The 21018-nt window shown below is 48.0% G+C and overlaps 1 protein-coding gene across 4 annotated transcripts in view; it reads right to left on the reverse strand.

The window, feature by feature from the left end:
• Window positions 1–21018, reverse strand: part of RALGAPA2 (Ral GTPase activating protein catalytic subunit alpha 2) — a 236345-nt gene that overhangs the window by 103060 nt on the left and 112267 nt on the right. For all 4 annotated transcript variants that reach the window (XM_054984495.1, XM_054984499.1, XM_054984496.1 and 1 more), the window contains one exon: window positions 738–796. In XM_054984495.1, the coding sequence (XP_054840470.1) occupies window positions 738–796 (59 nt within the window). The remainder of the gene's footprint in view (window positions 1–737; window positions 797–21018) is intronic.

The following is a 21018-nucleotide window of genomic DNA, read 5'->3' on the forward strand; positions in this document are numbered from 1 at the left end:
AAATTTTAACCTCAGATATAATTCTGGTGTAACAATTGCATTTGACAGTGCGGCGCCAATACTTCCCATTAGGTCTGCCCAGAGCTTTTTTCTGGGAAAAGAGGTGGTGGAACCCAGTGGGTTGCCCTTGGAGAAAATGGTCACATGGCTGGTGGCCCCGCCCCCTGATCTCAAGACAGAGGGGAGTTTAGATTGCCCTCTGCGCTGCTTGGCGGCGCAGAGGGCAATCTAAATTCCCCTCTGTCTCGAGATCATGTGACCATTTTCAAGAGGTTCCAGAACTCCTTTCTACCGCGTTCCTGCCGAAAAAAGGCCCTGGGTCTGCCCAGGGTGGTGTAGTGGTCAGAATGTCAGACTAGGATTGGGGAGATCCAGTTCAAACCTTCGCTGTGCCATGGAAGTTTGCTGGGTCTTTTATAAAAGAAATCTTATATGCTCTCTTTATAAAAGAGATCAGGGCTGTTGTGAGGATCAAATGGAGAGGGACAGAACACGATTATAAGCAGCTGTGTATCCTCACTGGGGAGAACAAGCAGGGTATAAATACAGATATAAAGAACTCTCTCCATTGTGTGGCAACCAAGAGGTCTTTCTGGCTGTACCATTCTTCCCAGGTCAGAGGCTGCATTCTGCTGAAAACAGCGCAGACCATTATTATGCTGTTTATCCCCAAAGACTATCTTTCCAAACAAAAATTTTATATGTATATTTCCCGATAATTTCTGTGAACATTTTACCTCGCAGCTTCACTTGGTTCCTCTGTGGCGTTCTTCAAAATAATATTTATGAGGTAGCTCTAGAACAACAAAAATCATTACAAATAAACATTTTCCTTCATAACCGTATTGTAGAAAAATTCCACACCACCCAGAGGTGCAAATTAATATGGAGAAGATGGGCTATTTGGATTTCTCAGTAATCTTATTAGGAACTTCATTAATTGTCAGTTGTTCTAACATTATATTAAATGTTTAATATTTAAATTCTAATACATAATAACCCCCACCCAATTCTAAAAGGGAACCTCACCTCATATGATAAATTCATAATTTCTAACATTCTTTCCTATCCATATACAATTCTTTCTACTGGAATTAAAGGTCTGACTTTAATTTAAAAACCCTTCTGTTTCCTTCAGACGTGGTTCAGTTTCCAGTAGGGAAACTAAAACAGCCAAGAGCTGAAAGACATTGGACAAGATCAGCAACGTACCTTATGAAAATAATGTATGGCTGGACTGAATGTTTATGAGCAACCTGTTAGTGTGTGAAAAGAGCAGTTTCTCTTCCCAGGAATGTTCTTAATGGATCACCCCAAACTTTATCTTTTCTGTACTTGTTTGCTACTGTTGGCTTAGTATCATCTTGGATGCTCATTTTTTTTAAGAGTTCATTTCACTGGCTACATGATCTGGCCAATCAGAATGAGGGTGGGGAGGACCAGGAGAACATTTTCACATTATTTATTAGCCCCTCCCCCCCCGAACAATCACCAGGTGGGGCAGGTAGTTTACTACTCGGATGCTCCATGCTGATCTCCATTAGAACATGCAGTGATGCATGCCATTCAGCTCTGCCCCACTTTAAATGAACCACTTCATTTGTGCCAAATATTAAAGGCTTTAGGGGATGATTTTTTAAAATGACAGTTATAATTTTTCTTTATTTAAACTATAAACAATAACATAAAAACTGTAGACAACAAAAATAAAGGATAAAATACATTCTAAAAAGAAGACACACTAATAATACAGACAAGTGAAAGAAGAAAAAAGAAAAAGAAACCCTTAAACTAAACTACAGATTGAGTTCTGATTCTCTCCGCGACAAATATAGATCATTTTCAGAATCTCACTTATTCTAAATTAAACATAAAAGCCCTCTTTTTTCTATTGTTCATGGATAATCCATAAATCTAGATGTCATCAAATCCTTATTATCCATTTCATGTAAAAAAGTCTATAAACTGTTTCCATTCAGTCAAAAATGTAACTTTTTCCCTAATCAGTGAAGGAAGTTTTGCCATTGACGCAAACTACAATACTTTTATCCACCATTCTTCCACTGTAGGCAATGTTGGAGTTTTCTACTTTTGTGCATACAGTACTCTTGCTACCGTAATCAAATATAAAAACAAAGTTCCAAAGCTTTTTTCCAACTGGCTGTCCATTATTCCCAACAAAAAAGTCTCTGGTTTCAACTGGATTTTAATCTTCAAAATCTTCTGAATCGATAATTGTATCTGTAACCAGAAACTCTTTGCTTTCTTACATGTCCGCCACATATGAAAAAATGTCCCTTCTTGTTTAGCACATTTCCAACATACATTTGAAGCACCCTTATACATTCTAGCCATTTTTTAGGAGTCATATACCAACGATACATCATGTTATAAAATTTTTCTTTAATACTAGAGCTTAATGTAAATGTCAACCCCCTTGTCCACATATTTTCCCATTGCTCCATTAATATGTCAAGTCCACAATTTTGTGCCCATTTAATCATACATTCTTTTACTAATAATCCTAATAAAAGCTTTTCTACTGGAATTAATGCGTGTTCACTGGAGAGGGGTTGAGGGAACTACCATGCCAAGAACTGACACATTGCTTAAATCGTGTCTCAGTTTTCAATACTGGAATTTTGTCTGAAATAGGAATAACATTCTAGGTAAAACATTCATTTTAACTGTAGCTATTCTTCCCAACAATGATAATTGAATCTTATCCCATCTTAACATATCCCTTTTAATTTCATTCCAAGTCTTAATATAATTATTTTGGAATAACATACAATTCATATTTGACAGAGTAATACCCAAGTATTTTACCTTTTTCTCAATTTTAAACCCTGTTTTGCTCTGTATTTTCTTATTTTTAGTTAACACTTCGGTCTTCTGTTTATTAACCTTGAAACCCGCCACTACACCAAATTCTTTTAATCTTGTCATTAAGGGTTCAATTCTCTTTAAAGCGTCCTCCAAAACCAACACTAAATCATCCGCAAAGGCTCTTAACTTACAATTCTCCTGTTTCACCTTTAAACCTTGAATTCTTTCATTTTGTCTTATGCCCCTGTTCAGAACTCCAAGTACCAGTATAAATAACAACGGTGACAATGGGCAGCCTTGTCTTGTATTTCTTTGTATTCCACATAGTTTGGATAACTATCCATTAATGACTATCCATGCTGTCTGGGACTTAGTCCATTTTATAAAATTGTCTCCAAAACCCGTATCTTCCAAGATCTTAAACAAAAATGTCCAATTTAAATTCTCAAAGGCCTTCTTGGCATCTAGGAAGATCAAAGCAACTGTCTTTCATTATGTTTTTCCAAGTACTCCAAAATATCCAATACTAGAATACTTCCCCCATATTCCCTTTATTCATTTGCCCCACTCCTCTAAGATGAGACATGGAGATGAAAATTACAGAAAACAAATGGAGGAACCCACAGAATGGTTAAGTGGTTGGGTTGCAAATCAGCACTCTGTTGGTTTGACTACCGCTATTGCTATAAACTCTGCAAGTGGCCTTGGGCAAGCCACACTTCTCAGCCCCAGCAGCTCCCCAGCTGTATTGTGGGGATAATAACAACGTTGACTTTGTTCAGCACTCTGAGTGGGGCAGAACAGTTAATCCGTCTAGAAGAGCGGTATATAATTGCAGTTACTGTTGTGTTAATTATCTAATTTCTCCCCTGTATCCCCCTTTCCCACAATATTTTCTCTTACCGTCCCTGCTTCCTTCTTTCCTTCCTTCCTGTCTACCAACCAACCTACCCTTATCCACTCCAAAATATCCAATTGTCCTTCAGTTGCCTCTTAGGTAAAAATCTACTTTGGTCGTCATAAATAATGTCCTGTAGGATACTTTTAAGTCTTCCCGCCAAAATCATGGCAAACAGCTCATAGTAATTGTTTAATAATGATATTGGCCTGTAATTTCTTGTCAATGTCTGGTCTTGACTTTTTTTTGGTATAAGTGTTATGTTGGCTTCCTTCCACATCTCCGGCATTTTACATCCTTCTGAGATAAAGTTCATCGTCTTTTGTAAAGGCTGGAGGAGTTCATCCTCAAAACACTTATGATAACTACTTGGGAGTCCATCTGGTCCAAGCGCTTTCCCCAATTTATTCTTTTTTATAGCGTCTCCCACTTCTCTTACTGTTATAGGTCCATTCATAATTTGTCTTTGTTGTTCTGTGATCTTAGGTGATTTCTGCTTATTAATACATTCATCTATTTTTTCCACTGATACGTCACAACTCTTATAAAGATTTGCATAATATTGATAGAATGTCTTTTGTATATCTTGTTGTATATCCGAACCTTCTTAGCTTCAACTCCCACCAATCCTTCGCATACGCTTGAAATGACAGAAGGGATTCGCTACTTACAGGTTTTCACCTTAAATCTGCTTTTTGCCATTCTCCATGGCCCGGCAGCACGCGATGTGCTGCACAAATCTGCTAGCCTCCGTAGGAACAAACGGGCAATTTACCCCCTGCATCGACTTCAGGGGGCTCTTCCTGGCGTGCTCCAGACCCTGACCCCCTCACTGGGAGTCCTGGGGGTTAACCCTCGCAGGTCAACCGCCCAGTCAGGCTGCTCGGGCGCTTCCTCCCGGACCTGCGGAGAGGAGCGTCCAACATGGCCGGGAAAATGAAACCGAATCGTCCACCTCTTGTATTTTCAATATCGTTCTCTTTTCTTTCTCCTTTCTCAGTTTATATGCCAACCATTTCCCTGGTTTATTTGCATATTCAAACGTTCTTTGTTTGGCATAATTCAATTTTATTTTGATTTCTCTTGACATTAACATCGATAGTTGTTGTTGTAAGATATGTCGCAATATGTCTGTATTTCTAGGAGCTCTCTTTAGTTCTTCCTCTTTGCTCTTTATCTCCTCCAAAATACGTTGCTTTTTCTCTTGATTTTTCTTCAGTTGAGCATTATGTTGGATTAAATAACCTCTAATAAATGCCTTACTTGCATCTCAGACCATTCTCATGTCTGTGCCTTTATTTAGATTTACTTTAAAAATTCTTTTGGTTTATTTTTACAGTCTTTAATAATCCATTTTGTAACACAGTTTCATTTAATCTCCATCTAAAGGTACCCCATTTCCCCCTATAAGTCTAGATACAGGATTATGATCTGAGAAGGTCTTGGGTAGGACCTCTATTTTAACCACCCTAGTGGCAATGTCCCTTGATGTTGAAATCATATCCTTGAGAAAGATCTATGTCTTTCAGAAAAAAGGTATACTCTTGCATTGCCATTTTTCTGTCTCCACAAATCAATCAAACCCAAATTGTCCATTAAATCAAAGAAAGCTTTGGGCAATTTACCCTGGAGTGTCTTAATATGTTTCTCAGAACATCTATCTATCTTCAGGTCAATCACTCCGTTCCAATCCCCCATCAAGCAATAATTTTCATATGCTGTTAAACATTCCCCATTTTTTTTTTAAAAAAATCCAGTTTTATTCTCAGTTGGAGCATAGAGTCCCACCACCAATATTTTTGACCCCTGTATGTCTTCTATGCTCATCACTCAATATCAATTTTGGCTTTAAGTGTGATTTAATATACAAAGCCATTCCATTCTTCCTTTTCGTATCTGCTGCTATAAATTTTTCACCCAGAACTAAGTCAGAAATTTTATATCTTTTTTCCTAATATGAGTTTCTTGCAAACAAATCATGATTTAGGTTCTTCAAACAGTGAAATATTTTCTTCCTTTTGGGGGCTGAATTTGCCCCATTAATGTTCCATGTTAAAGTTTTGTAATCCATCATGCCATAAGATTTTTAAAGTTAATAAAATGGGAGAAAAAAATTCAGAGGAATATATATGGGATGGTAGAAAAAACATAATTAAATATGAACCCCCACTTCCTCCTCTTCCTTGCTCTGGTCCAGTTGTTGCCCTGTTGATACTTCTGTTAAACTTTTTGTCAAAATGCCATCCAAATTTCTCTGTTTTTCCAGAAAGTCTCTGGCTTTATGTACCAAGTTAGCCTAAATCTTTGTCCATTGTAAAAATCACACCCTCTGGGGTATCCCATCGAATGTTCTTCTGTTTTAGTTTTCCCACCAGGAAGCTATAATCCGTGCATTTACACAAAAATCATGTAGGAATTTCTTTCAAAACAATAATCTGGGAACCACCAATTGTTAATTTTGTGATATAATGTTGTTGTAAAATTTGTTCCTGCATAATTCTTCTTACAAAATAAATCAGTACATCCCTTAGGACCTTCCTCGTTTTGGCATATTTAGCATTAATTCTATACACTCAGTCTGACAGAAGTCAGACTGACCGGCCTGTAGTTTCCCGGGTCATCCTTCCTCCCTTTCTTAAAGATTGGGATAACATTCGCTCTTCTTCAATCTTGTGGCACATCCCCAGTCCTCCAGGAGGCCTTGAAGATGATGGACAGGTGTTCTGCAAATTCTCTAGAAAGTTCTTTCAGCACTCGGGTGCACCCCATCCGGCTCAGGGGATTTGTATTCATCCAGTGCAGCCAGATGCCTCTCCACTACCTCTCTGTCAATGTCAATTAGCCACTCAGGTGTCCTGCCACATTTTCTACTATCTCTAGATGTGCCTGAGTTCTTCAGGGAGAAAACAGAGGCAAAAAAGTCATTAAGCCTGTCTGCTTTTTCTCTGTCCTGCATCAGAGTTTCTCCCATCTACTCCCAACAGTGGTCCAATTGCCTCTTTTACCTTGTGTTTGCTTCTCACATATCTGTAGAAGTTTTTCTTATTGTACCGAGCCCTCCTGGCCAGACCCAGCTCGTACTGAGCTTTGGCCTCTCTGATGGCTGATCTGCAGTACCTAGTAACCCTCATATACTCCTCTTTAGAGGTCTGTCCTTCTCTCCATTTCCTGAACATTTCCTTTTTCTCAGCTTATTCTGGAGCTCTCTGTACATCCACATCAGTTTCTTGGAGACATTACCATGTTTCCGTCTTGCTGGGATAGGGAGAGCTTAAGTTTGCAAAAGCTCGTGTTTGAGAAGGGCCCACCACTCACTCCTTTCCCTTCCAGCACACTCCCCCACGGAATGACTCTCATCAAGCCTCTGAGTTCATCAAAGTTGGCCCTACGAAAATCTAACCTACGAGTCTGGCTACGAACTTCCTTGGCTCCCCACAGCAACTGGAATTCAAGGAGGACATGGTCACTTCCCCCTAAGGTCCTCACCATCTTCATCTCATCTACCAATTCTTCCCTGTTGGTTAATATTAAGTCTAGTATGGCCGAGCCCCTTGTAGCTTCCTCCACCTTTTGAAAAAGGAAGTTATCGGCCACGCAGGTCAGGAAATTGTGTGATTCATGACGCTTTGCTGAGCCTGTCTCCCAGCACACATCGGGGAAGTTGAAGTCACCCATAATTACAAGGTTCTGATGTCCGGATACTCTACCAATCTGTTCAAAGAGGGCAGCATCCGTTTCTTCTTGTTGGTCAGGTGGGTTGTAGCAGACTCCAACAAGAATACCCTTTGTCCTTCCTCCCCTTATTTCTACCCATGCTTTCCACCGGGCTGTCCGCCCCATTCTCCATAACTTCTTGACAATCAAGCCCTCTCCTCACATATAATGCCACTTCACCTCCTCTTCTACCCTTCCGGTTTTTCTTGAATAACTCATACCCATCCACTAGCACATTCCAGTCATGGCAGTCATCCCACCAAGTCTCAGTAATTCCTACTATATCGTAGCCCTCTGTTTGCAATAGAAGCTCAAGCTCTTCTTTCTTATTACCCGTACTTTGGGCATTGGTATACAGACACTTGTAGCCTTGTACCTTTGTTTGACCTGTCCTACCCAGGTGGGTCCCCACTGTTTTCCCCTCGTCATTGAAATCGCCATATTGATCACCCCCTTCCTCTTGTGGCATCAGTTTAAAGCTCTCCTGATGAAGTTCACCATACCATGCCTGATGGCTCTGAGTTCCAAAAGGTTTACCCTGTTGATCATTTGTCCTTCAGCCAGATGACCTATGCCATTCTTCCTTGGGTGTGGAATCCCCATCCCCAAAGACATGTCCATGGTCATCACTGTTCTCTCTGGTTCCTTGAGTGGGACACCATTGTGGGACTGAATGAGGTACAGCCACTGGCTGTTTTCCTGTTAGAGGATCTCTGGCAATTCAACTATCTTTGACCTCTTGTGATCTAACTCCCCATGGTATGGCAACAGGCATTTCTGAAGTGCACAAATCAAGATGTCGTTTGGATATGGGAAAGGAGCCACTCTTCGTGGCCTAGCCATGCTATCAGTGATACTAGGATTCTGATGAACACCATAGGTGGTGTTTTCAGCTCAAAGGAAAGTGTCAGGCTATGGATGACAGGATATGGTAGACAGATCCCTGGACCATTGCAGCAAGACAACGGTTCTTGGTTAAATGGTTTTTATTCAGAAATCAGATCATTTCCATATATATGTCCACAGAACTACTCAGAAGCAAGGTAAGCATCTAAGTAGCAAGAGTAAAAGTTGACAGGAATGACATAATGTGAGAGAGACCTCTCTTTTAACATTCAAGTCTGTTCCTTTCCCCCCTCCCAATCATAAACAAGATTTTGGTGGTCTTCTTGTGTGAGAACGTTTCACATATTTGTAATATCAAGTTGAGTCTCTAGAAAACAAGACATAGCAAAGTCTGAGAGGAAGTAGCATACATGGTCAGAAACCCTGGAAGCTGATAAACACGTGTGAAAGCCTGTAAAAAAACAGGGTTTCTCACCTGTAACTGTTGATCGTCGAGTCTCTTCTGTGCAGACACACATTGGGACTGCGCAGGCGCAGGCCAGCCGCGGAAAAGATTTTTCTAGCTTTTAGAGATGTGAAGGGGACGTTCGGATCCACCGCGCATGCGCGCCGGTGTTCCCGCCAATTTTGAATGCATATATATCCGAACGTCCCCGGCATTCCCTCAGTTCACCTGAGCCGCCGGAGAAACTCAGAAACCAAGCACTCACAGCGGGGTAGGTGGGAGGGAATGTGTGTCTGCACAGAAGAGACTCGACGATCAACAGTTACAGGTGAGAAACCCTGTTTATCGTCTTCGTCCTTCTGTGCAGCCCCACATTGGGAGAATAATTAGCATCTCACCAATGGGGGCGGGTGTGAGTGTCTACTGGAACAAAGAATGCAGGACAGCCGTGCCAACAGCTGATTCACGCCGTGCATTCACGTCCACAGAATAGTGTTTGATGAAAGTGTCTGCAGTGGACCATGTCGCAGCTTGGCAGACGTCCCGGAGCGGCACTCCTCGCAGGAAGGCAGCAGAAGCAGCTTGCGCTCGAGTGGAATGAGCGGTAACCAACAAGGGACACTGGACTCCAGCATGCTGATAGCAAAGTTTAATCGTAGACACAATCCAGCGAGAGATGGACTGGGCAGAAGCAGGTGAGCCCTTGCGAGGGCCAGAGTAACATAAAAACAGGGCAGGAGACTTCCTGAAGCATTTGGTGCGATGTAAATAAAACAATAAAGCACGCTTTACATCCAATGTGTGTAGTGCTCGTTCCCCTGGGGATGAGGGCGTTGGAAAAAAGGAAGGGAGGACCACCTTTTGCTGTAGGTGAAATTTGGAGACCACTTTGGGCAGAAATTCCATGCTAGTGTGGAGCATGACCGTACCAGGGAAAAACTGCAGGAAGGGAGGGTCACACCTCAGAGCAGACAACTCCCCAACACGCCTAGAGGACGTGACCGCCACCAGAAAGGCCACCTTTTGTGTGAGCAAGGGCAGGGGACAGGTGGATAGGGGCTCGAAGGGCCGGAGCATCAGTTGGGAGAGTACCAGGGACAGACTCCACTGAGGAATCGGCGGGGCCCTAGGAGGGAAGGTCTTAAACAGGCCCTTTAGGAACTGCTTGGAAAGCCAGTGAGTGAAAACGGTCTTTCCATCAATCTGCTCATGAAAAGCAGAGATCGCAGCCATGTGGACCTTAATGCTGGAGAAGGCAAGACCCTGTGAGCACAAATATAGGAGGTAGTCGAGAATCACAGGCAAAGGGCAATCAAAGGGAGAGACCCCTTTTGAGGCCAGCCATTGGGAAAAACGTGACCACTTCCTCTGGTAGGATAGCCTGGTGGATGGCTTCCGGGCATTCAGAATGACTTTAAGAACCTCCGAGGAGAGGCCTACTCCGGAGCGCACAGGAGCCAGGCAGCCAGGCTCAGAACTGCCACATTGTGGTGTCTGACCCCGTCCCTGGTCAATAGGTCCGGGGCCGGCGGAAGTGCTAGGCAACGTCCCCGTGAAAGGGAGAGTAAGAGCGGGAACCAATCCTGGCGGGGCCACCGTGGGGCAATCAGGATACAGTGGGTGTTGAAGGCCCTTATCCTGGAGAGGACCTTGTGCAGGAGTGGAAAGGGCGGGAAGGCATAAAAGAGCCCCGGGGACCAGGGTATCTGAAAAGCATCCCCCAGGGAGTGACGGCCAACTCCGGCCCGGGAGCAGAACAGCGGGGCCTGCTTGTTGTGGGCCGTGGCGAAGAGGTCGATGAGTGGTGTGCCCCATGATTGGAAGACCTGGTGGAGGTAAACCCTGTTGAGGGACCACTCGTGCTGAGGTAGAAACACCCTGCTCAGTGTGTCTGCTGCGGTGTTGAGCTCCCCGGCAATGTGAACGGCCCTGGGAAGGACGTTGTTGACCATGGCCCACGTCCAGAGAGTCGTTGCTTCCCTGCAGAGCTTGAGCGAGACCGTTCCTCCCTGCTTGTTGAGGTAATAGCAGGCTGTGGTATTGTCCGACAGGACCTGAACCCTCCTGTTCCGAATGATATCTGCAAAACAAGCAAGGGAGTAATGGATCGCTCTAAGCTCCAAAAGGTTTATGTGCATGGATGCCTCAGTTGGGGACCAGACACCTTGGGCTGAGAGCTGCCCACAGCGCCCTCCCCATCCCAAGTTGGAGGCGTCAGTAAAGACGGTGACCTCTGCCAGGAAAGGGCCAAAGGGACAACCTTCGGACAGGTTCTCAGGGACAGTCCACCAGGCCAGGGAGCGCTGCACCACCCTGGGGATGGAGAATTTCTGATGCTGGCCCATAGTGAGGGGGTTGTACCTCCGGACGAACCAGTTTTGCAGAGGCCTCATATGCAGGCATGCGAAAAAAAACTACCCCTGTGGAGGAGGCCATAAGGCCCAACAACGTTTGGATCAAAAGGGCAGTCTGGAAACGGTTATGCAGGAAGTGACGGGCTAAGGAGGAAAGCCTGGTCAGGCGATCGGGGGGCAGGAAGGCTCTGCCCCGGGGAGAGTCGAGATGAACCCCAATAAACCTAATGGCCGTGCCTGGAGTAAGGACGGACTTATCCCCATTAACCACCAAGCCCAACCTAGCCAGTACAGACAAAGTGAGGGCAATATGGGCCTGGAGAGAGTCAGCTGAGGGTCCCACCAGGAGCCAGTCATCCAGGTATGGGTAGATAAAGCATCCCCTGGACCGTAGGTATGCCACCACGGTGGCCATGCACTTCGTGAAGACCCTGGGTGCAGAGGCCAGCCCAAAGGGCAACACCGTATATTCATACACAGAATCCCCATAGACAAACCGCAGGTACTTCCTGTGGCCCTCGAAAATGGAGATGTGGAAGTAGGCGTCTTTCAAGTCTAGAATAGCTAACCAAACGCCAACCTCCAGGAGCTCTATAACCCGTGCCAGGGTCAACATCCGAAATTTCTCAACCCTCAAATAACTGTTGAGGCCCCTAAGGTCCAAAATGGGCCGGGAACCTCCATCCTTCTTATCCACCAGGAAATACCTCGAGTAAAATCCCCAAGGGGAAGTAGCGACATTGACCAGTCGGACAGCACCTTTGTTCACCAACTCTATAACATTATTGTGTAACACAATATCACAACATGGAGAACAACGGGGAGGGAGAGAAAGGGGAGGTGCATCAACGAATAACAATTTGTAACCATGGGCCACAATAGACAGGACCCAAGTGTCAGATGTAACAAGTTGCCAACAGGGCAAAAAAGGCCGAAGCCTGTCCAAGAATCGGGCAGTGGAGGGAGTGTCCTCAGAGGCCAACAGGGGAGCGTTCAGGCTTAGTCAGAAGACCGAGGGCTTCTGCACCGAGGTCGAAGGCTTGGGTGAAGAGGGCTGTTGCCTGCCCTTGGACCGGCCGGAGCGCCTGGAAGAGTGACGCTGCTGGGCTGAATAGGATCGGTGACCGTAGGACTGGCCCGAAAAGAAGCGCCCTTGACGCTGCTGGTAAGGCTGGTAAGGGGTCTGGTAGGACCGGAACCGACCATAACGATACCTCGGACCCGACGACTGAGCTGAGGGGGCGACTCCGAGGGACTTGGCCGTCTGCTGATTCTTTTTCATCAGGGAGAGGGACTCATCCGTCTTCTCCGAGAAGAGCTGGGGCCCCTCGAATGGGAAATCCTCCACTTTCGCCTTCTTCTCTGGCGGCAGGGCAGTGGACCGGAGCCAGGCGTGTCGACGCAGGACCACCGAAGTCGCCATCGAGCGCGCCGCGGAATCGGCAGCATCCTTGCCCGCTGTCATCTGCTGTTTTGACAGCCGTATGGCTTCTGCCTGAAGGGCCTTCACCAAGTGGCGACGATCCTCGGGGAGATCGGAAAGGTAAGAGGACAGCCGCTTCCAGAGGAACAGATTGTAGGACCCCATTATGGCCTGGAAGTTGGCAATACGGAATCCCAAAGACGCGGACGAGTAGACTTTCCTGCCCATGCCATCCAGCTTTCTGCCTTCTCGGTCCGCCGGGGCCGACGAGGAACCGGAACGGAACCGAGCCTGACCTTCCTCAGCCACGATGGACGAGGGTTTCGGATGACTGAAGAGGTACGGGCAATCATCCTGCTTTAAACGGTAGTACCTCTCTACCTTCTTTGCCGTTGCGGACACGGACGCCGGTGTTTGCCAGAGCGCGAGAGCGCTGTCAACGAAATCCTCCACAGGGGGAAACGCCACCGACGCGGGGGACCCGGAATACAGTGCCTCCAGCAGCTTACTCTTGGGCTTGGAGGTCGTGGAGGAGACGTCTATCTCCAGCGCGGCGGCCATCCGCATCATTTGCTCGGAGAACAGCCTGTAGTCGTCATTCGGGGACGACGAACGGGACCCACCTACGGTGTCATCCGGGGAAGGGTCAGAAGCCGCATCCGAAGAGTATTCTGACGGGGAAGCCAGGCCCTCCTCATCCTCGGAATCTGAAAATTCTGCCGGCGTTTGCGTCGGAACCGAAGTCCGGCGATCAACTGGGGCTGAAGGACGAGGCATAGGAACCGAGGAATGGACCAGCACGCTAGCCGCAGGAGGAGCAGGCGCAGGGTGCACAATCGGCTGAGCCAGAACGGAAGGCTGCGGAACCGAAGGATGCTGCAGGAAGGGCACGGACTGCTGGAACCAGGCCACAAAATCCTGCCAGGAGGCCATATTCCCCACTCCTGGGACAGACTGGCAAGGAGGTAGAGGAGCAGGTACCGGGGCAGGCCAGCGGAATGTTGCCGGAACCGACGAGGCGGACGGCATCGGAACGGAGGATTCCGAAGGCGCCGGGGCAGACGGCAGGGAACGCTCGAATGGCTGATATGGTTCCGAAAAAGGCGGGGACAGGAATTCCTCCGGAACCGACGGAGGAGGCGTGCAAGGAGGTGACGGGGTGTGGAGACTCACCACATCGTCAGCTATCAGGACCGGTCTGGGCGGAGTACCGGGAAGCACAGTTGGAGCCGGGGACGGAGCGCGGCCCTTGGCCTTTGACTTGGCCTTGGCCTTTTTAGGCGGGGGCTCCGAAGAAGCCTCTGTGGCCGAAGTTTTGGACGAGGGCTTCGATTTGGATGACGGACGTTTCTTGGCCTTCCGACTCGAAGGACGATCCCCGGAACCGGAGTCAGATCGGGCCTCCGGAACGGGTTGCCCCGTCGGTTCCGATGGAAGTGGCTCTGGCGACTTACGAGACGGCGCCGGTGACGGAGCGGCGGAGCGGGGCCTATCTCCCGAAGAGCCCGATGGCTTGGGGGGGAGAAGGTTGGCATCCCACAAGAAGGCACGGAGCCTGGCCTTCCTATCGCTCCTCGCTTTCGGGGTGAAAGACATGCACACCGCACAACGCTCCACGACGTGCCCCTCGCCCAGGCAGATGAGACAGAGCTCATGGCCATCCGAGTGTGTCATTTTCGTTCCGCACTTCAGACACTTTTTAAATAAGGACGTCTGAGACATTTTGAACGGTATTCCCCGACAGATGGACACAAGAAAATACCGAACAGCACAGGAAAAAGACCAAGAAACTCCGAAGAGACGCTGAGAGACAAATAACGCTAGAGAAGAAGAACCTTTTCGACGGCGGCGAAAAAGGAACTGAGGGAATGCCGGGGACGTTCGGATATATATGCATTCAAAATTGGCGGGGAACACCGGCGCGCATGCGCGGTGGATCCGAACGTCCCCTTCACATCTCTAAAAGCTAGAAAAATCTTTTCCGCGGCTGGCCTGCGCCTGCGCAGTCCCAATGTGGGGCTGCACAGAAGGACGAAGACGATGAAATAGTTATGGCATTGGTAAAATGACATCGAGTTACAGAGGGATACGTTGGTTCAGAACAAAAGGATCATTGGCTTGGATGGGGCTCAGACATGACAGAAAGGGCCCAATGTTGTAAGTGCCTCTGAGAGATGGATAGAAGCCAGAGAATCTCCCTTCTGAATGGCAGTCATGACAAATTTTAGCCTTTCCATTCCGACCTTGTTCCTAGGCTTCTATTTTATTTGACCAAATTCCTTTGGATCTAGGGGAAAAGGGACCAGGTGGCACAGAATTGAACTCCACTGATCACAGTATCCAACACCCACCCTGTTTATTATTAGCTGCCAAGGGTTTGCCAAACATCGCGCCTGCTGCCTTGGTGTAGACACATTGAGTTCCCTTCTTTGGCCCTTTAGTATTCTGATCGGATTTGTTGAGGGAGAAGGTACTACCCTCCTCTCGATGTTTGGTCTGCTTTCCTTTATTTAGAGTTTCTCCAGACAGGTTGATATCTTTGAAAGGAACCGCGGTTACTTTGGCTTTGGGGCAAATGGTCCATGTTCCAATTTCTAAGCTGTGTTGTGCCTAGTTGCCTGAAAACCATGGTCCTTGTTGACCACAGCATAGCATATTGCTGGGGCTATTTTCTTAGTTTTGCTCTTTGGCAGGAGTTTACTGCTCACTGCAGCCAGGTCTGAGACCCGAGAGAATGTGACTCTAGGAAGGAGTGTCACCAATGCTCTGAAAGATGTAGTGGAAACTTGCAATTTTCTGCACATAGCCAGTTCAGACCACTTGATGCTGGAATCCTAGGTACTCCGTCCTTGTCAACGGGCAGGCTGGTTACCAGATCATCCACCAATGGCAGCTTGATGCTCTCAGTAACCCCTAGAACTAATGTATAAGACTTGGGGGGTGGGGGGAGGAAATAAGAGTAGTTATTTTTGCCAAAGTTTCCCGCTTAGACTTCTACAAGTTTGAGAGACTACTGGAAGGGAATCCCTGATGTGGTTATTCCTGATTCTAGGGAGGATTTTCTCCAGCCCCTTCGTCCTTAAGGGAGAAGACTCCAGGATCCTCATCACCTTAGGGAGCTTTCTAGGATATGGCTCCTGAGGAAGACCTGCTAGGGAATTTTCCCTTCTTTTAACAGCTCCCCTTTCTTCTTGGCTGAGGGAGAAAACTGATAGCTCAGGGTCTTCAGGTTGAAGGCTTAACCGAGATATGCGTTCTTAATGGCCCTTGTCTCCTCTTTAATTTGGGGAGTGGGCACTCCTTTACCTATCTGGAGTCAGACCCCCACATTGGAATGCCTCTCTTGCCCATCTGAGAGTCTAGCCGCTAGACTATTTATTGGTGTGCCTTCAGGACCTCTTTGAATTCCTTATTTCCATCCTGGGCCATGCCAGTTCGTTTGTTAAATAGTAACTATGGCTGTGACTATGTAAATAAGGGACATGTAATTTCTTTCCCGTTACTGGTGGAAAATGTCATCCAGTCATAGTTGCCTCTGCAACACTGGTCTTTTTTGGAGGTCTCCCATCCAATTGCTAACCAAGGCCAACCCTGCTGCAGTACTGAGATCTGATGAGATCTGACTTATCTGGACTGTGATATCACAATCAGGGGGTGTGATAAGGTCAGAATCATCATTTCCCCCCAGAACCGCTAGGTAATTGAGACTGGTTTACCCAAGGTCAGCCACCAAGTTCAAGTAATTATGGGACTCGAACCAGCAGGGTAATGATTCATGGCCCAGCACTTAACCACAACATCACAGTAATTCATTTCAGGCTTCCTTGCCTGGTGGATGCAAACCCCAGACCTTCTTTTGAGATGCCTGGGAGTAGGCCAAGGCCTGGCAGTTCGGCAAGTCTAGGCCGCAGGCTTGCACCCTCTGAGGCCTGGAAGGAGGCTAGGCCTGCCTTTGCTGACCTACCACCAGCAGAAAATTTTCCAGGCATTCTTGCCTGACGGGTCCAGGCCCTTGGCCTTTTTTTTCTTTTACTGGCTTATTGAGAGGCCTAGAAGAGGCTGAGGCCTGGGAGTTTGGAAAGTCTAGGCTGCAGGCCTGCACTTTTAGAGGCCTGGGAGATGGCTAGGCCTGCCTTTCCTGACATTCTGCCATCCAGACCCTGGGCATTTCTCTTTCACTGGCCTGTTGAGAGGCCCAGAAGGGGTTGAGGCCTGTGAGTTTGGAAAATCTAGGTCGCAGGCATATGCTCTTTGAGGCCTGGAAGGTGGCTAGGCCTGCCTTTGCTGACATTCTACCAACAGAAATTTTCCCGCCAAAAGGAGAAATGAAAGTGCACCTCACAAGTCCTGGCTGAAAGGAAAGAGAAACAAAGGAGGGCTCCTTTTTATTTAGGGCGAGCTGGCTTTGAGGCTTCTGCTACTCTTTTCTCCTCCCTCCTTCCTTTCGCTGCCCCCGTTACCCGCAGGATCAGTCTTACTGGGGTTCAGTTGGGGCTGCCGGGGTTGGAGCAGGTCCTCTGCTGCTGCTGGAGGCTGCTCCTTTCAAGCCTGAAGGAGTTCCCGATAATATTGGTCTCTACAACAGGCTACTACGGACTCAAACACCGCACCCTCTGGCCATCTGGGAGGGGCGGTTTCCTCCCAACCCGAAGGTGGGGAACCTCGGTGGAGTTTTGCAGTGGTGGCCGTGGAACCTAGGAGCAACCTAGGGCCGTCGGCTCTAATGCTCGCTGTCGCTCTGAGCGAAATGGAGGTGGGGTAGGCGGTAGGGCCCACCTTTCCCCTGCAAGCTCTGCACTGCCTGTGGCCTCGCCCTCCCTGACTACTGGGATTACAGGCGCGCATCGCCATGCCTAGCTCATCTCTGGCAGTTTCTTCTTCACCGGGATCGCTGTGCTCTGCAGAGCATTGCTGAAGATGTCCTGCTCGGATGGCAGGGTCAGAAAGACTGGTGATTCTAGGGACAAGCCCCTCCCCTCCAGGATCAAAATCATCTGACTGACCCTGCCTTCGGAGAGGAGGAGCTATATCCCAAAAGTAAGGACTGCCCCACTCCTAGGACCATCGGAGAACGGGCACAAATGGTGCCCCATCAAAGGTCGAGAGCTGGATTTCCAAATCTAGCAGTATAGGACTTCCGTCTTTGCTGGATTCATCTTCACTCACTTTGCTTTGCTCATCCAGACATGGCCTCCAAAGCTCTCACTAGGACATTCGATGCAGAGTCAGGCCATTCATCCATCAGCAGATACAACTGGGTGTCATCCACATATTGGTGACAACCCAGTCTAAAACTTCGTACCAACTGAGCAAGGGGGCGCATGAAAAGATTGAATAACAGCAGGGAGAGTATCACCCCTTGTGGGACACTGCACATCAATGTTTGGCATCTGGACAACTTCTCCCCAAGCACCACCCTCTGTTGCTGACCGTGGAGAAAAGAGACCAGCCACTGCAAGGTAGTCCCTCGGATCCCCACATCAGTGAGGTGGTGGGTCAACAGTTCATAGTCGGCTGTGTTGAACACTGCTGAAAGATCCTAGAAGATCAGCAGCACCAACCTGCCCTGGTCCATGTGCCTACGAAGTTCGTCTATGAGGGTGACCAGGACTGTCTCTGTCCCGTGGCCTGAATGGAAGCTGGACTGGAATGGGTCCAGGATACAGGAATCCTTCAGGAAAACCTGTAGTTGTTCTAACACCGCCCACTCAATCACCTTGCCCAGAAAAACAGAGTTGCGCTTACCGTAACTACTGTTCATTGACGTCTTCTGTGCAGACACACATGGGGACTGCGCCTGCGCAGGCCTGCCGACCGGATTTTTCTTTCTAGCAAACGTCCACTAGGGGGCGTCCGTCCGACCCAATGCGCATGCGCGGCCGTTTCCCGCCCAAGCGACATTGGGCGACGTCGCCCCCTTTCCCCTCAGTTTCTCCTTTGCCGCCGAATGCCTTCACATTATCTGGAAGAACACAGCGGGGTAGGAGGGAGGGTTGTGTGTCTGCACAGAAGACGTCAATGAACAGTAGTTACGGTAAGCGCAACTCTGTTTTCACTGTCCGTCTTCTGTGCAGCCCCACATGGGAGACTCACAAGCCACTTACCCAGGAGGCGGGCATGTGTTCTCACCGAAAAAGAGACTGAAGCACTGCACTACCAACAGCAGCCTCTTTCCTTTCCCACACATCTAGTGCGTAATGTTTAGCGAACGTGTCAGAAGACGACCACGTCGCAGCCCTGCAGATGTCTTGCAAGGGCACGCCCCTAAGGAAGGCCGCAGAGGCAGCTTGCGCTCTGGTGGAATGAGCTTTTACTTCCAAAGGGCAAGGTAACTTAGCATGCGAGTAGCAGGCTCTAATAGTTTGAGTGACCCAACGGGAAATTGACTGGGCTGTGGCAGCCTTTCCCTTCCTGGACCCATAATAGCACACAAACAGTTGTTTGGCACTCCTAAACTGTGACGTACGTTGGAGGTAAAATAAAATAGCCCTTCTCACATCCAAGGAATGTAAAGCCCTTTCAGAGTTATCAGAAGGGTCAGGAAAAAAGATAGGCAGGACGATGTCCTGTGAGGTGTGAAATTGAGTGGACACTTTGGGCCTAAAACGAAGGTCAGGTCTCAGCACCACCTTATTTTGATGGACCTTCAAAAAAGGAGCATCCCACCTCAGGGCAGCAAGCTCGCTAACCCTGCGGGCAGATGTAATGGCAATCAGGAAGGCCACTTTACAGGATAACCATTTTAAATCACAGGTAGCCAGTGGTTCGAAGGGTGATTTCATGAGCCCCGCCAACACTACTTGCAGTGACCATTGGGGAACAATTTCCTTGACTTGTGGAAACATATTATACAATCCCTTCAAAAAAGACTTCGACAAACTGTGGGAGAACACTGTCTTCCCATCTATTTTAGGGTGGAAGGCTGAAATGTCAGCCAAATAGACTTTAATAGAGGAATTAGAGAGTCCCCCATCCTTTAGGGACAGGAGGAACTCAAAAATGAAAGACAACTGGCAATCCCAAACATTAACTGCGGTGTCAGCAGCCCAGGCCTCAAAACGCTTCCATTTAGCTGCGTATGACCTGCGAGTGGTGTCCCTACGGGCATTCAGCAAAATTTCAGCTACCCTGTCAGACATCCCCTCCGTCCCCGAATGTGCCAAGCAGTGAGGTTGAGTTTGGGTAGGTCGTGATACCAAACCCCTTTGTCGGACAGAAGGTCCGGGTTCAGTGCGAACCGATAATATGACCCCTGCGAAAGCTGCATGACATGTTGGAACCATGCTTGTCTGGGCCAGAAGGGGGCCACCAGAATTAAGTGCGGCCCATCCCTCTGGATTTTGCTGACGACCCGAGACAGCAGTGGGAACGGAGGGAAGGCATAAAACAGGTGCCCTGTCCAGCGTATCTGGAACGCGTCCCCCAGGGAGCGGTGACCTAGCCCTCCCCTGGAACAGAATTGCGGAGCCTTCTTGTTGGCCTCTGCCGCAAAGAGGTCTACGTCCGGGAACCCCCAGTCCAAAAAGATGGCGTTCAGGTAATTGTCTGCTACGGTCCATTCGTAGCTGTCGAATCGCATCCGACGCAGTTTGTCTGCGATGACATTGGTGGTGCTGGGAATATGGACCGCCTGAATGAACACGCCTCTGTCCACGGCCCACTCCCAGATCCGAACGGCCTCGTCGCAGAGGGCCTTGAAAGTAGTGCCCCCCTGCTTGTTCAGGTAGAACATCGTGGTGCAATTGTCCGTGAGCACCTGAACTGCTTTCTGCTGCAGCGTGTCTGCGAACGCGATAAGGGCATAACGGACCGCTCTCAATTCTAGCAGGTTAATATGATCTGTCCTTTCCTGCTCTGACCAAACCCCATGTGCCCTCAGGGCACCACACTGGGCTCCCCACCCTACTGTGGAGGCATCAGTCGAGATTGTGATCTCGGTCTGGATGGATCCAAACGCAACACCCCCAAGGAGGTTAGTCTCATCAAGCCACCATCGTAAGGCCCGGATAATCCCCCTGGGGATGGAATAACGTTTATTCTGGGACTCGTGTTCAAAATCATGAACCGACAGGAACCACAGCTGGAGAGGTCGCATGTGCAACCGGGCCATAGGGGTGATAGCCGTAGAAGAGGCCATGAGGCCCAGGAGCCTCTGGATCGCAGTCACGGATTGGAACCTGCACTTGGAAAAAAGGTTCACCATCCTGCCAATTCTTAACGCACGTTCCCTGGGCAAAAACCCTTTATTTACATCACCATCCAATTCCATACCGATAAACAGTATTCGTCTGGACGGGGTAAGGGCAGACTTTTGTAGGTTAACCAACAGCCCTAACTTGGAGCAGGTGAACATAACCATATGGATCTGGGCCAGGAGCGCAGCAGCAGAGGGTGCTGCTAGGAGCCAATCGTCAAGATAGGGGTAGATGGTACAACCCTGTTCCCTCAAATAAGCCACTACAACAGCCATACATTTGGAAAAAACTCGTGGGGCTGTTGAGAGGCCAAA

The sequence above is a fragment of the Eublepharis macularius genome, chromosome 7, assembly GCF_028583425.1.
Source record: "Eublepharis macularius isolate TG4126 chromosome 7, MPM_Emac_v1.0, whole genome shotgun sequence".
NCBI lineage: Eukaryota > Metazoa > Chordata > Lepidosauria > Squamata > Eublepharidae > Eublepharis > Eublepharis macularius.